This window comes from Eumetopias jubatus, unplaced genomic scaffold, assembly GCF_037043125.1.
Source record: "Eumetopias jubatus isolate StellerSeaLion01/CBP00866 unplaced genomic scaffold, mEumJub1_p1.0 scaffold_4, whole genome shotgun sequence".
Lineage (NCBI taxonomy): Eukaryota > Metazoa > Chordata > Mammalia > Carnivora > Otariidae > Eumetopias > Eumetopias jubatus.
The window spans coordinates 189,337,522-189,353,610 of record NW_028274810.1 but is presented as its reverse complement, the minus strand read 5'-3'; the positions used below and the strand labels follow the sequence as shown (position 1 = coordinate 189,353,610).

General features: G+C 37.4%; 1 protein-coding gene across 1 annotated transcript in view; it reads left to right on the top strand.

Annotated features, from left to right (window-relative positions):
- Nucleotides 1-16,089, top strand: part of UBE2V2 (ubiquitin conjugating enzyme E2 V2) — a 41,293-nt gene that overhangs the window by 21,405 nt on the left and 3,799 nt on the right. Inside the window, exons 2-3 of the mRNA XM_028118995.1 lie at nt 5,261-5,409; nt 10,326-10,451. Coding sequence (XP_027974796.1) covers nt 5,261-5,409; nt 10,326-10,451 — 275 coding nt within the window. The remainder of the gene's footprint in view (nt 1-5,260; nt 5,410-10,325; nt 10,452-16,089) is intronic.

The following is a 16,089-nucleotide window of genomic DNA, read 5'->3' as shown; positions in this document are numbered from 1 at the left end:
GGTCTTTGTAAATGTGGATATAGCTGTCCATTATAGCTCAGAAAATTTCTTTTATATACAGATAGATGGCTGTATGAGAAAGTAATTTGAAAAATATAAAATGCTATGTTATTTCACTGGATAGGAATGTTTTGCTTTGAGTACACCCAGTCTGTGACGTATGGAAAGGTTCTTTTCAAGAGAGTTCAGAACAGTATGTATTTTGTCAGAGTTGCTTCCACAGTTGGCCAAGTGTGTCTCTCATCCCCATCAGATTTGCAGGGACTGGGGACAAGTTAGCAGTAGCTAGGGAAATGAGTTCCATCCGGGACTAGTGGGTTCCAGAGGAGGCATTGGAGAATAATGGCTAAGCTTCAACCCTGACTCACTCACTCATATAATTAGATTGAATTTTATGAGATTACTCTTTCTGTTGGTTAAAAAGATGCCTGAATAGTAGCAGTTTCATTTTATAAGGTTCAACCTAATAATTTAAGCTTTAATTTTCTTACCGAGTGAAATGGTGATATTATATCAGTTTATAAGGTGAGCTTTAATGAAGTACTTTCTGCCTGTAAAACTTTTAGCAGATGTTTGTCTCATAGGAGGAGCTCAATAAATATGTTATCTTTAATCAAGTCAGTTTGTTGGGGGTTTGAGGAGAACTCAGAACTCCCAAAATGGGGCAGAACCAGAGAACTAAAATCACAGGTGGGACTTTTCACGAGTTCCATCTTAACAGTGTGTCTGCTCAGGTTTGTTGCAACCCACACCTAAGAACTCTGCAGGCGGCAGGTAAACAGCCTGGCTGCATACCACAGCACACATGCCCCAGATACTCTCTTCCTTAACCTCATAGATATTCTGTGTAGTAGGATAAGGGGAAGGGACCCATGGCCGACTTGGGTGTTCTTGAGGACCAGCTAAAGCACATAACACAGAAAAGGTTTACTCCATCCCTACAGGTGTTTTCCTTTAATTTTTGAGTAGGTGATGATTCCTCTGGTCCGGTCTCCCTACTCCTGCCCCTCAAGCAAGACTAATATTATTCATTGGGGCATTTTAAAATGGCACTTGATAATGTCTTCCATAGAAATATGTTCATAAGTAGGGGAAAAAGGAAGTTACAAAGCTATGAGTCATCATTTCATTTTGGTAACATGCGGAAATCATATATTGTGTATGGAAAGTAATCTGAAGAGACACTAAATGGTAACAATAATTATTCCTGAATTTTGGGGACTTTTGTACATCTTAGACTGTTTACCATCACCTGGAACTGGAATCCACACTACCCTCTCTAAAACTGCACTACCTCTCATCTTTTTTTAGTGTTACTTTAGAACTATTTAATTTAGATGATTAATTGCAAACTGATAGATTTGCTTTGTTATCATTTCTCATGTTTGTATGGATAGATTGACAGATTTATTACATTCAGGGTCTTATACCTTTTTCGCTGTAACTTGAAAAAGGTAAAAATTTGTAAATTAAAGTTGGGAAATCTTTTTTCCTAATAAATATGGCATGGCAAGATTTATTCTATTTATTTGGTAGTCTTTATGCCTTTATTTTTGGTATCATGGGAGTTAAAGGCAGGTGATTTGGAATTTGATATCTTTCAGATTTAAAAAGCTGGAAGCATGTTTTCTAGGTTGTTTGTGTTAATGGATGGTAATATTTTTGGTGTTATTCCTCAGAAGTGCAGGTTACATTGTAATCTACTCAAGAGAAAACTAGATTAGTGGAGAAGCCTGGAGATGGGTTTTTGAATTGGTTTGTCAACTAACAAATAGTTAAGTGACTTTTTGTGATAATTTTCTTTCCTCTAAAGTGTTAAGTTTTGGACTGGATGATCTCTGGTGTTCTTCTGGACCAAAAATTGACAGCATTTTAAAAGTGTCAGCTAGAAAGGGGTAGATTTGTGGGTTACTATTTTTTTTTTTAATGACGATCCCAGACTAAGGGAGTAAAATATTTAAAACTATTAAAAAACAACACACACAGACATACAGGAAAAAGACAAGTAGAACTATAGAAAAAGGCTCGTAGATGGCAGAGATCCAGAAGGCAGTTTATGTAATACTTCAGTTTTCATGGAACAACATCCCCATCTTGTGGCTTTTTTTTTTTTCTTCACAGACATTAGTGGTTGGGTGAAATAAAGCCAGAGTGTTCTAGTCCTGAATTTGAAAATATGGCACAGTGTTTTTTGGTTATTGTTTGTCTTATATTTTAAAGGTTTTTTTTTTTTATTTATTTATTTGACAGAGAGTTAGAGAGAAGAGCACAGCAGGGGGAATGGCAGAGGGAGAGGGAGAAGCAGGCTCTGCACTGAGCAGGGAGCCCGATGCGGGACTCGATCCCAGGACCCCGGGATCACGACCTGAGCCGAAGGCAGACGCTTAACCATCTGAGCCCCCCAGGCGCCCCTGTCTTATATTTTAAAAGGAAAGTAGCTGCTATAACTTTTTGAATGTTAGTATTGTCAGTAATTGATCTATCAATCTTAGAACTCTTTCCCCAAAAAGCTATATAAAGAAAGGGTGAAAAGTTTAGCAGTAACTAGGTTTATCACTTTTATGGCACTTATGTAAAAAAAAAAAAGCATTAATTTTACATCGTTCACTTTGTAGTTTTGGTGGCCATAAAGGTCACTTGACTGAATTGTTTATAAATAGGAGGCAACAAAATTCAATGCAAATTTAATAATTCTTGGATAAGGGTAATCAAACTCATTTAAGATTACTTTAAAAAAACAATTCAGTAGCAATATATTGTAGAAGTCATGACTCTATAGGAAAATAGCAATGTTAGGTGAATAGAAACTTACAGCTTAGGATACAATTTCTAGGGTCCACCCTACAGGGTTGTACAAAGAGCTTTTCTTCTCACATAGCTTAGATGGAGGTTAATAGAACTTTTATGTAATTCTGTCTAAAAACAAATACTAAAATTATCATCATAGTCAACATTTATTGAGTTTAAGATGGATTACCTTGTTTAATTTCACAGTGATTCCATGAGGTAGGAGCTACTGTTACCTCGCTTTTATAGGCAAGAAAACAGGGCTGGGGGGGTCACATATCAAGTGGTTAGCAGAACTGGACTTAGGCAGTCTGAAACTTAGATCTGTGCCAGAATATGCTGCCTGTGTGGTTTTTTTCCCCCCTAAGAAAGGCAGACTGCTGCATGCAGCGCCTCATTTGGATGTGTCTGGAGTCTTGGAAACTTGACTACCCTACATTCTCCTACAAATGGATCTAGAGAGCTTGTTTGGAGGTTCTAGCAGGGGAGCACAGCTACTCGTATACCCTTGACCGAAGAATGGTCCTCCTCTATTGGGGAAGGTCATCTTCTTCAACTGAGCACGCAGCTTCGGGAGGGACGCACATGGAGTGGTGAGGGAGGAAGGGGACACCAGCCTAGCCAGTCAGATCAGCTGAATCAACCTTGGCGATCAGTGGGGTGACAGATGTCACAGCCAGATCACCCTCACATCCTGCCTGCGTAGTTTGTACTGCTGTGCAACTTGATGGTTAAAAGTGGCTTTGGTCTAGAAACTGAGGATCTGCTTCTTACAGCTGTGTGACTTTGGGTAGGTCACCTAACTTTTTCATATCCTAGTTCCTTTAACCGTAAAATGGGTGCTTTTAGGATTAAATGGGATAATTTGCTTAAAGTAGCACAAGTGGTTATTAGTAATCATAGTAGTTGTAATAGTGACTACTCTTGTTTCTTGTAATTTATGACCGCTCCATATTTCTGTGGCCCAAAATTTTCAAGCATTTTTTTTATAAAGCATAGTATCTAAAATGGCTAGTGTTCTTTATAAGTTACAATATTTATTGCGTTTTTATTGTATGTCCAGAAGGATTACTGTGAATTAGTACCAAGAGAGAAGTTACACAAAATGACAGTTTCTTTAGAAGAGATGTCTAAAAAAAAAAAGCAAGAGATGTCAATTCTTTCTGTTTCATAATTGTGTGTGTGCATGCATGAGAGAGAGTGTGCAAGCATATGTGTGCAAGCTCCAGAGCCAGAGAGAGAGGCTTCTAGGGGCATTTACATAATTTTTTCAAGACTTATGTGTTTGGACTGGGGGATGTTTCAAACTAGGTGCTGCTAAGAACATGGGAGCCACAGGGTCCATCCTTTGGAAAGGCCAGGCCAATAATTTTGGGAAAGGTTGTGGTCAATTAAAAGAATCATGGTTGGATTCTAGGGGTTGGAGGTCACAATGGTGGCAAAGACCAGGTTTATTGAGAATGAAAGAGTGAAAACTGTGAAATGCTAGGAGATTCTAGGCAGAGGGCAAGACGTCTGTGTTAAGCTTTTAGATATAGGGGCGCCTAGGTGGCTCAGTTGTTAAGCGTCTGCCTTCGGCTCAGGTCATGATCCCAGAGTCCTGGGGTCGAGCCCCGCATCGGGCTCCCTGCTCTGTGGGAAGACTGCTTCTCCCTCCCCCACTCCCTCTGCTTGTGTTCCCTCTCTCGTTGTATCTCTCTCTGTCAAGTAAATAAAATCTTAAAAAAAAAAAAGATTTTAGATATAAAGTAGGGGTAATGAGGTCTAAAGAAAGGCAGGTATGAGAAGGGCTAGTGGATCAATAGTTGCTAGGTTGGGCCCAGAGTTGAAGGGTGGGTCTTAGGAAACTTACATCCATGAGGAGAGTTGTTCCTCAATGGAGGAACTCTCCAAGTGATGATTAAGCGCTGTTCTGACATGGAAGAGGTAAGACCCTACTGGTTTGGGGCGAGAAAAGGAAAGGAGACTGACTGGGGACTGTGGGTGGGGCTGCTTCAGCATTGTAGAAAAAAATAGTACCCTCTAGCGCTTTTTTTTTTAAAGATGGAACATAATTCTATTCTTTAAAAAGCATTAGAGAATGTTTGTTAATAAATTTGAACTTTTATGAACTTTGGTCTTTGCCCATTTATTTGATGCATTGTTCTAGGCTTGGAACAGAAATCTCAATTACAGAAAATATTCATTTTATAATGATTTCTTTATGATTTTTTTATGTCAGGATAACATTGATTAATTAGGAATTTATATACATGTTCTGTATTGCAGTAAATATTTGGTACAGTGTTTTCTTTAGCATTAACATTTTGAGCAGTTTTTTGATTGAGCATTTTCTGAGCAGAATGCTTAAAGGGAATTTTGTCTTTTTGGGGAAATAATTTATAAAAGTTAATTTGGAAAAAGCTGAATTTGAATATATGTAGCTCTTGTAATTATGGGCTTTTTACATTTACATTGACATTCTTTTGTATAGGAGTTAAAGTTCCTCGTAATTTTCGCTTGTTGGAAGAACTTGAAGAAGGACAAAAAGGAGTAGGCGATGGTACGGTTAGCTGGGGCCTCGAAGATGATGAAGATATGACACTTACAAGGTGGACAGGCATGATTATTGGGCCACCAAGGGTCAGTGCTATAAATTATATATTTTTTATTATTTATTGTCATTTTAGAGTAAGCATTTTTATAGTATTGATATTAAAATAATTATCACCTCTAACTGAAACAATTCCTCCCTTTTAATTCATTTTGTATACTTTTATTGATGCTTCCTGCGTGTAAGGTATAATGCTTGATTTTATGGAGGCCTGGGGGGAAAAGATTGATATGGTCATTGCCGTCAAGGTGTTAGCAGTTTAGTAGAGGAGAAAAAATAAGTACAAATGACAGACTTTAAATATGGCAGAGAAAGTTCACTACGGGACTTTAGAATATGTTTCTTCTAGCTGGAATAATTGAGGAAGGCTGAACAGTGGAGGAAGTTGCCTTTGGAATGAGCCTTAAAGGACTGACTGGTAGGATTTCAGAAGGTGGTGATGGGGATGGAGAACATTCCAGATAGAGAGGAGAAAAGGTGAGGAAATGGAGGGGTATTTGGGAAGAACAAACAGTATATTTTGACATAACATGTTACTAATCTGCTATGTGTGTAACCAAGGGTTTCTAAATTGGTTTGTTTTGAGTGCGTACTGCTATTTGCCCTTTTGACATTTGACTTGCCTTGTAAATGCTATAGGCCTCAATTTCTTCATTAATAAAGTAAAGAGAAAAGTCTGTGATTTTTGCATATTTTCTAGCATTGTTGGCAACAGATCCAGTTGTGTTTTATTCTTAGGTCTTTCTCAAGTTTATGAAGTTTTATTTGTACTCAGAATCTTTTCCAGACTGGGAAATCTTTTTCTACATTGCATTCCTTACTCAAAGGTCCCATTTACAGCACTCTTGGCAGTGAGTCTTTGAAATATATGTTGCGTAATGTTTTTGACTTAACTGGCAAGAACACCAATTTGAAGGTTTTGTTTTTTTTTTAGTCTTCAGTCTTGTATACTATTGGCTACCTTATGAGAGCATTTCAACTGTTTTGCTGTTGGGTAGAGTTTAGATTTCCTCTTGATTATTACAAAAGAAAAATGGATCCAAGTAATCAGCAATGTTAACTTTAGAGAGTTAATTAATGTATGCTTTATATTTTCTGGTATTCCTTTGCAAGATTTGAACACACTACTTAACCTAACAAACTCCCACTTCCTTCCACTGCTTTGATTTTTCTATAAGATAGTTGAGGAAGGAAATGTAATATTGATGTATTTTATAACTTGGTATTTGTAATGAAAACCTTGATTTTCAGTGCCTGTGAACATTATTACCATGTTTGGTTAAAAAAAGTGATTTAATTTATGAACATTCTTAATGAATAGTTTGAAGATTTGACAGTCTGAGCTTGATAGAATATAAATTTGAAATTATTTAGATTTCGTTTTTCTCCAGGCACTACCTCCAATGGACTTCAAATGTTAGGAATGTTTTGAAGCTTGTGTATGAGTTCCTTAGTGGTTCTGTGGGCTGTCCCATAGCATAGTTCCCAAATATGGAAGAGCAGCTCCCACTTGATCTCACACTGTTGGGGTTACCAGCAGGGCTCCCCAGATTAGCTGCCTTTCCTGGTGTCACTGAACTGCAGGAAGCTCCTGTGTCCAGGCTATGCCCAGTGCACAGTGAAGGCTGCTCTAGCTTGGGGAGGAGTGGGCCTGGCTTGCTTGAAAAGGGCATGTAGACACGGTGCCGCCAGTGGCCATGCTGGGCTTCTGTTCATTGGGCCTTCCCCCTTTCTGGGGGTGGGGGTCTTAGAGCCTCTTCTCACTTCCTTTGGGTGCCAGGAAGAGGCAAGAGGGGAGCACCTTAAAAAGGCACAGCATCTTTCCAGCCAGCCAGTGATTTCTGCCTTGCATCACCCGCTTTCTCTCCACTTAACCTTCCTCACTGAGGCATGTGGGACCCAGTGGGGTGAATGCCTTGTGCACTCATTCAGTTGCCTTTTGAATTTTTTTTTTTTTTTAAGATTTTATTTTTTTGACAGAGAGAGACACAGCGAGAGAGGGAACACAAGCAGGGGGAGTGGGAGAGGGAGAAGCAGGCTTCCGGCTGAGCAGGGAGCCCGATGCGGGGCTTGATCCCAGGACTCTGGGATCATGACCTGAGCCACCCAGGTGCCCTCAGTTGCCTTTCAATAAAACCTGCAGGGGTTGCTGTCTCACCTTAGTTGTTTTCTCTTTAGAAGGTACCAGGTTTAGAGCAGTTTGTCCTCAGCTTTAGGTATCTACATCTAACTCGGATAATGGGAAAATTTTTACCTTACCATACTGTTACTTGGTTAATGGTTTTTAAATTGTTTTATGCATTATTAAGATCCCTGTTTCTTTATGTTATTCCAGTATTTGTTTGGATTTATATGATTAGCAATTTTGTTTTTCCATATATGTTTGTGTTTTAAATTTTCTGAAGCAATATTTTTTAGCATTAGAGGTTTAGTAACTTTCCCAAGTTTTCTCATGTGTAAATGAAGATACTGTATCCATCTTTATATATATATATATATGGAGGGGCGCCTGGGTGGCTTAGCCGGTTAAGCGTCTCACTCCTGATTTCAGTTCAGGTCATGATCTCAGCCTTGTGGGATTGAGCCTTGTGTCGGGCTCAGCACGAAGTCTTCTGAGATTGTCTCTCTCCTTCTACCCATCCCCTTGCTCACGCATGTGCAAGTGCTCTCTTTCTCTCTCTCAAATAAATAAAATCTTAAAGAAATATGGAGGATTAAATGACTTAATTAGACAATAGGAAGGTGCCTGACTAGTATATATTTAGTAAATATTAGTTCCTTTTTTTACTTTTTTATTTTACTATTTTATTAGATAATAGAAAGATGTGGCTGTTTTTTAAAATTTAGAGGTTATAGGGACGCCTGGGTGGTTCAGTCGGTTAAGCGTCTGCCTTTGGCTCAGGTCATGATCCCGGAGTCCTGGGATCGAGCCCTGCATGGGCTCCCTGCTCGTCAGGAAGCCTGCTTCTCCCTCTCCCGCTCCCCCTGCTTGTGTTTCCTCTCTTGCTGTGTCTCTCTCTCTGTCAAAAAAATAAATAAGTAAAATAAATTAAATAAATAAAATTTAGAGGTTATAAAATTAGTCCAAGGTGTCCAAAGTTTAGATGATGTTTTACTCTAAGCATTGAATTAGATCAAAAGGCTAGCTTAGAGTTTTTTGACCTACGTATAATGAAATGTACAAATCTTACCATGAGTTTCCACAAATATACCTTGCTGCCTATACTCTAGATATAGAACATTTCAGTCACCTGTGCCTCTTCCCACCTCCACCCCAGGCACTACTTCCTGCACCTTGGAGCAGTTTTGCAGGTTGTAGAACTTTGTATAAGTGGAATCATGCAGTGTTCGTATTTACTGGTCTGCTTCTTTTGATTCTGCACAGTATCTTACAGATTCAGGTGTGTTCCATATGGTAGGAGTGTCTTTCTTTTTATCACTCTGTAGTATTTTATTGTATGGATCTGTACCACAATGTGTTCATGGTATTTGGATTTTATCTACTTTGTGGTTATTAGAAATAAAGCTGCTATGAGCATTCTTTTAAAAGTCTTTTGTGAACATGTTTGTTTCCATTTTTGGGGGGATAAAATGCCTAGGATTGGAATTGCTACATCATAGGGTAGGTGGACACTTATTTCTCTCTATAAGAAAATGCCAAATTGTTTCCAAAACGGTTATACCATTCTCTGTTCCCAGCAAAGTGTGAGAGTTCTGGTTGTTTCCACATACAGTGAGTATTTCCAACATTGTAGAATTTCTTGGGGGCTATTATTATTTTTTAATGCAAGTTTTACAGAGAGGCTAATGTGTATCCAGTGCTGGGCATGTTGTTAATTGATGTGTGCTGTTAAACTGGGATGACTTTTATACAGGTGTTTCTTTTAAAGTGTCAAAATATTTAATAATCATATGTACAAGATTGTTGCATACACTTTAAATTACAGTAGTTTAATATCCCAGATCTGACCTCCACTTGGGAATAGCTCTTAAGGGAAAGGAAGCTGTGCATCAGTTTGGGTAAGTGAAATTTATAGATGGTTAGCTAATTTGTTTTTCCAGGTTTATGCAGGAACCAACAGGTATTAAATTTGTCACTTTCATTTTTTTCTTTACTATTATTAATTGTACATTAATAAGTTAACCAAGTGAGCAAAAGCCATAAGATAAAGAGTTAATTATAGCATGAAAATAAGCCTAAATAATCTGGAAGTATTTTATTTGGGAGCTTTAAAATAGTTATTTTATAATGTGATATTCAACCTCTTAAATAAGAAACTATTTTAAAATGATATGGAGACACAAAGCTTGCTGTTAGAGCTCTGAAAATGGAATTTAATGAATCACAAGGTTAATGAAGTAATATAAATATAATGGGCATGAAATAATTGTTTTATTGCTGTAAGGTGGTATAGTATGCTGGTTTCCCTTTAGCTAGAAGTTTTTGATTGCTGTATAAATGGAGTAACCGTGTAGTTTATTGTCCAGCCAGACCCTTTTGAGAGTGAAGAAGTGTTGTTAATAATTAATACTGGGACAGTAGGAATAGATAGAATTGTTCTGGACAAATGGAAACCTTTACATATGTTTGATACAAGTCAAGTAGTCCCTCCCCCACAATGTAAACTTTTTTTTAACAAAATCTGGATTTGTTTTGTTTGTTTTTTACTTTTAATTTTGTTATAGGCATTGTTTGTACCACAAAAAGCAAGTTCTGATTGTCTCGATATTACTTTGTAGAATTATTTTAATATTATTAAATCTTGACTTTAAGTGTGCTTGCTCCATTTTTTTCTGACCATGTAAGTCAAATAAATTTCAACATAGAAAAGCAAATTCTTGATCATAAAGTAATATCAAATATATTCATATTGTACTTTTCCTCTTTATTAGCATTTGAATATAATTATTATTATTATTACTATTATTATTTTTTGCCTTTCAGACAAATTATGAAAACAGAATATATAGCCTGAAAGTAGAATGTGGACCTAAATACCCAGAAGCTCCTCCATCAGTTAGATTTGTAACCAAAATTAATATGAATGGAATTAATAATTCCAGTGGAATGGTAAGTTAAAATAGTCATTTTATTCTTATATATAATGAATAATATGTAGTCAGGAGAAACAAAATTTAAAAAGGACCCTTGTTTAGCTGGAAGTTAAAAAGTTAATCTTAATGTTGTTTTTCTCTTATAAATCAACCTATCCTTAAAAAAACCTTTATGTACCAGCCTAGATAGATGTGATGATAGCAGTTTTCTTAGGGTTTTATTAATTGCTTCAGTAGTCATATTTTAGTTGAATCCTTATTTGGTGAAAAGAAGACCATTATTTCCTTTTGAATGTTATTTTTCTTTAGGTTAAGGTACATTTGGTGAAATTAAAAAGATGAATATTCTTAAAGAGGAGGCTTTTCTTTGAGGAACAAGTATGTCTGTATTAGAACAAACAGGATAAGCGCTGGTCTGTTGAAAGCAAATAAACCAAAATGACATGTTCTACCAGATTCACACAGGGAAGTTAGTGGAAAGGCTGAATTTCAGTATGAGGAGTGAGTTTGTTAACGTCCATGTTAAGACTTTTTTTTTTAAAGATTTTATTTATTTATTAGAGAGAGAGCAAGTGAGCACAAGCAGAGGGAGGGGCAAGAGAGAGGGAGAAGCCGACTCCTTGCTGAGCAGGGAGCGCGATGTGCAGCTCCATCATGACCTGAGCCGAAGGCAGACACATAACCGACTGAGCCACCCAGGTGTCCCTCATGTTAAGACCTTTAAATCCAGACTCTTGAGATGCCATGTGCTCAGCGGGGAGCCTGCTTCTCCCTCTCCCTCTGCCTCCTCCCCCCTGCTCGTTCTTGCTCACTCGCTCTCTCTCTCTGATGAATAAATGAAAAACAAAAAAACCATGAGTTTATGCTAGTACCTTCAGTTCTATTCCAACACGATAGAGCATAGTCCACATTTCATCTGTTCCACATTTGTAATTCCCTCTGGCTATCCCTCTAGCCCCCAACCTCAGTCAAATATGCAGGCACACAGCTAGGCCCTGGAATGGCTAGTGCCTCGCTGCTGGGTGCACTGGATGAAAGCATGATCCTGACAGGAAGAAGGTGATGAACAGGTCATTGGAAATCTCAGCTCCGGACCTGCTGGGTCACTTCCAAACCTCTCTACCTGCTGCATGCCAACTAAAAGCTGGGTCCTGAGAGTCCTTCCTGTCAGTCTGTCAATCTTTGTAATTTACTGGGAATATTTAGTCCATTTAATACACAATATATTAATACATTTAGGTTTAATAAATTACCTTATTTTGTGGTTTCTGTTTTTCCGTGTGTTTCTGTTTCTTGTCTACTTTTGAAATGGCTGTTCTCAACTTTTTAAATTCTCTTTCTATTCTTTCAATGGTTATTCTAGAAATAACTTAATTATTTCTATGTCAGGTAATATTAAGAAATGTTATAGAAATAGTATTATAAAACATTTTGAATTTACAGAAAGTATTGTTTAGGGAATTTCTTTTGTGACATACAGCATTGCCTTTATGAGGAAGATATTTTTGTTAAATTTCTCTACCAGGAGGAGCTGTTCTTCTCAACTGCTGGTTTGTTTTCATATTATAGACTCTGTAAATTAATTAATGGTGGGTTCTGCATTGTTGTAGGAACTAGGAAATTCAGGATTAAATTTCAGGCACACCTCTAACAAGTTTATCTGATCTCACGGGTGTCTTACCTACTTTTTGACATTTTGTCTCTTTCTCTGTTTTTCTTCCCTTGCCCATCTACCATAAATCCTGTCAGTCTTTGTTGAAATTGTAACTTGAGTCAGGTCTTACTTTTCTGTTTACATTGCCACTGAATGAATGTTGACCATCATCTCTTGTCTTGCAACAGTCTCTCTGAATTTGCTTTTTTACCTCCTCCAATCTTTGCAGAGCAAGGAGCCAGAGGATCTTTCTAAAATACAAATTGTGTCATGTCACTTCTGTGTTTTAATATCCTTTAACGACTTCAGCCTCATTGTGCATGCTTTTTGCTATGTCTCGTTGGGACTCACAGGGTACACACTGCCCCACACACCTTTCATTTTGCCTTAGGACTGTTGCACTGTCTGTTCTTCGGTCTGGACATCTCTTCCACTCTGGCTAATCCTTACAGATGCTTCATTTCTTAGTGTAAATGTCACTTTCTCAGAGGAGTCCTTCCTGATTCTGCAGTCTGAATTCTGTTTTTTTTACTCTGATAATCTTTTTCTTTGTAGTAGTTACTTTAAGTTCATTACCACTTTTCTCTTTTTTTTCATTTTTGGTGTCTTTTTTTTTTTTTAAAGAGTATTCATTTGAGAGAGAAGAGCGAGAACGAGCACACAAGTAGGGGGGAGGAGCAGAGGGAGAGGGAGAAGCAGACTCCCTGCTGAGCAGGGAGCCAGATTCGGGACTTGATCCCAGGAACCGAGGATCATGACTTCAGCTGAAGGCAGACGCTTAACCAACTGAGCCATCCAGACGCCCTCATTTTTGGTGTTTTAAAAACAAGAAATATTTTTAACATGTAGACAAGTTTTAGAAAATGATATAACCAACATCTTCCATTTCTCTTGTCAAATTTTAGAATGTTGGTCTTGTTTGTAATAGCTTTATTAGTATTTTTCTTCTTTTAAAGAAAGACTATATTTTAAATGGTTGTTAGCTATGTGTACCTTTCCCCAGTTTCCCCTTCCACTTTCCTCAGAGACGTAGTCTCATCTTGAATTTGGTGCTTATCATTTCTGAGCATGATTGTTGTGCTTTTACTATGCATGTGTGTGTATACTTCTGTATTGTATTGCTTTTGTCAGTGATTTTTGAGCTTCATCCATGTTGAGTCATTTAAATTAGATTGTTCCTTCAGGCTGTTTTCAACTTTGTTTTTTTTTTAAAGATTTTATTTATTTATTTGACAGAGAGAGACACAGCAAGAGAGGGAACACAAGCAGGGGGAGTGGGAGAGGGAGAAGCAGGCTTCCCGCCTAGCAGGGAGCTGGATGCAGGGCTTGATCCCAGGACCCTGGGATCATGACCTGAGCTGAAGGCAGACGCTTAACGACTGAGCCACCCAGGCACCCGTGTTTTCAATTTTCACTGAAAAGATTGCTACTGTGGACATTCTTATACATGTATTCTTTTATCCTAGGGCAGTGCTTCTCAAGACTTGGGTATTGGTTGGTTGGTTTGTTGGTTCCAGTATGTTACAGATCAGTACTTTTGTAAAATACAATAAAAATTACCAAGAAAATGAAATAAAAAAGATAAAATACAAGCTTGGATTTTTTAAATGAAAATTTCTCTGTCAAATTATCATAGGACTCTTGAAACACTCTCAATTTCTGTGTTTTTATCTTGTGGTGCACCAGCAAAAAATTAGTTCAAGGCCTGACATCATTCCATGGAACATACTTTGAGTAGCGCTGCTCCAGGGCATACACCTAGAAGTGGAATGTCTGCTGAGGTGTGGGGCTTGCCTTCAACTTGAATATTGCCAGCTTACTCTCTACAGGGCTGTATCCACGTCTGTCCTGCTAGCTGTGTATAACAGTACCCTGTGATTGTACATTCTCACCAACACTTCATATTGTCAATCTGGAACGGGGATTTGAAAACAGAAAAAGGAAATACTGATTTTAATTATTAGAGTGTAGATGAGTGTGTAGAGGGTTGGAGGTAGGGTGAATACACTGGACATCAGTTTTTCTTTTGATCGATATTTAAGAATTTAAAGTATTACTTTCATAACTAGTAAATAAATAACCATAATCTCACATTGACCATTGGTGATATGCCAGGATAATTTTATATATTTTGAGGTTATTTAAGTACCTGATGAATTATGGGTTTTGCTTTAGTAATTTTGGTTTATATTTATTTAATACAACAAGACAGAATTATTCCTTGTGGGTGGTTAGCACTGTAAAACGTAAATCATAGTTATTTATGCTGTGAGGTCTCAACTTTTGGAGTTTATTGTATATTATAGAATGATAAGATGCAGATTTGTTCTGACATATTTATTTTCCCATGCTCTTTTTTTCTCTCCTCTCTCCATCTTTTTTTCCTCCAGTTTTTTGTGTACTCTGTTGGTATTTCACAGGATTTGCAATCACTTATGTTTATTTAACTATCATGTAACCTTACAGCTGGAAGTGTTTGTTTCTGCTTTGGAAAGAACTTCGTATTTTCTCCACTTGTAAACTGTTGTTAACTAATGGAGTCTACTTAAAATAGGCTAAGGGGCTTGCTACTCCATAAGTTAAAGCATTAGAGTAAGCACTTTAAGTATATCTTAACATTATAATACTCTTCTTACTGTTTCAGTAAGAGAATTATTTAAAAATTATCTTTCTCTTCTATTTTAAGCAGTTTATTGTGATATAATTTGCATACCATAGAATTCATTCAAAGTGCATATAATTCAGTGTTTTTTTAGTATTCACAGGATAGTGGACCCATTACCACAATCTAATTTTAGAACATTTTTGTCCTTCTCAGAGGAAACCCCGTGCCCATTAAGGGAGTATTGTCATCCTAGCAATATTAGGTCTTCCAATCCATGTATAGAGGATGTCTTTTCATTTATTTAGGTCTAAGTTTTGAACAATATTTTATAGTTTTCCTCATATCAGTCCTACACTTATACCTGTGCATTTTATTCTTATCCAGTTGTAAATGGCATTGTTTTCTTAATTTTATTTTCAGATTGTTTATTGCAGGTATATAGACATGGTTTTTATAAATTGATTCTGTATCCTGCAGCTTTACTGTATTTATTTATTAGCTCTGCTAGTTTCTTTAATGGATATCTTAGGATTTTCTATATATTAGATCATGTCATCTGCAAATGGAGATTGATCTATTCATTCTTTTTAGTCTGATGCCTCTTATTTCATTTTCTTGCTTGATTGCCTGGCTGGAACCTCCAGTACCATGTTGAGTAGCAGTGATATTAAGTATGATGTTAGCTGTAGGTTTTTATAGATGCCCTTTTTCAGGCTGAGGAAGTACCCTTCTATTCCTGGTTTGTTAAGTGTTTTTTTCATGAAAGTTGTTGGATTTTTATCAAATATCTTTTTGTGTTTGTTGAAATAATTACGGTTTTTGTTCTCTATTAATATGGTTTATTAATTGACTAATTTTTAAAATCCTGAGCCAAACTTGCATTTCTGGGATAAATCCCACTTGGTTGTAATCTTTTTTATGTGTTACTCAAGGTCAGCCACAGGTGGGAGTTGATCAAGTCTTTTGTGAGCCTGTGCACAGCCCTGTCAATGTGTAGTCTTCTAGATTCCCAGAGATATGTTGGAACTTTTCAAAGCCCCTCTGGGCATCTTATTTCCCAGTTTTTCCTCTGAAATATTTTGATCACCTTCCTGTTTGTATTGTCTCCCCAGGCAGCAGAGATATTAAAACAATTGACGCTGATTATTTTTGACAAATTCCTGGGGTAGGTGTGGATGTGGTTGGGAGGAGTGACAGGCAGTACTCAATCGGTGAATTTTGAGGTCAGATAAAGAAAAACCCTGCGAGTGGGGTTTTCCAGGGAACTGCCAGACAGGTCAAGTGATGTCAGTTATCTGGGAATAAGGCTTTGAAGGAGCTGCAGTCCGATTCTGTCCATCTTCTTCAGTGGAAGGTTATTTTAGTATAGTGCAGAGAAAACACTGGAAAGAAAAA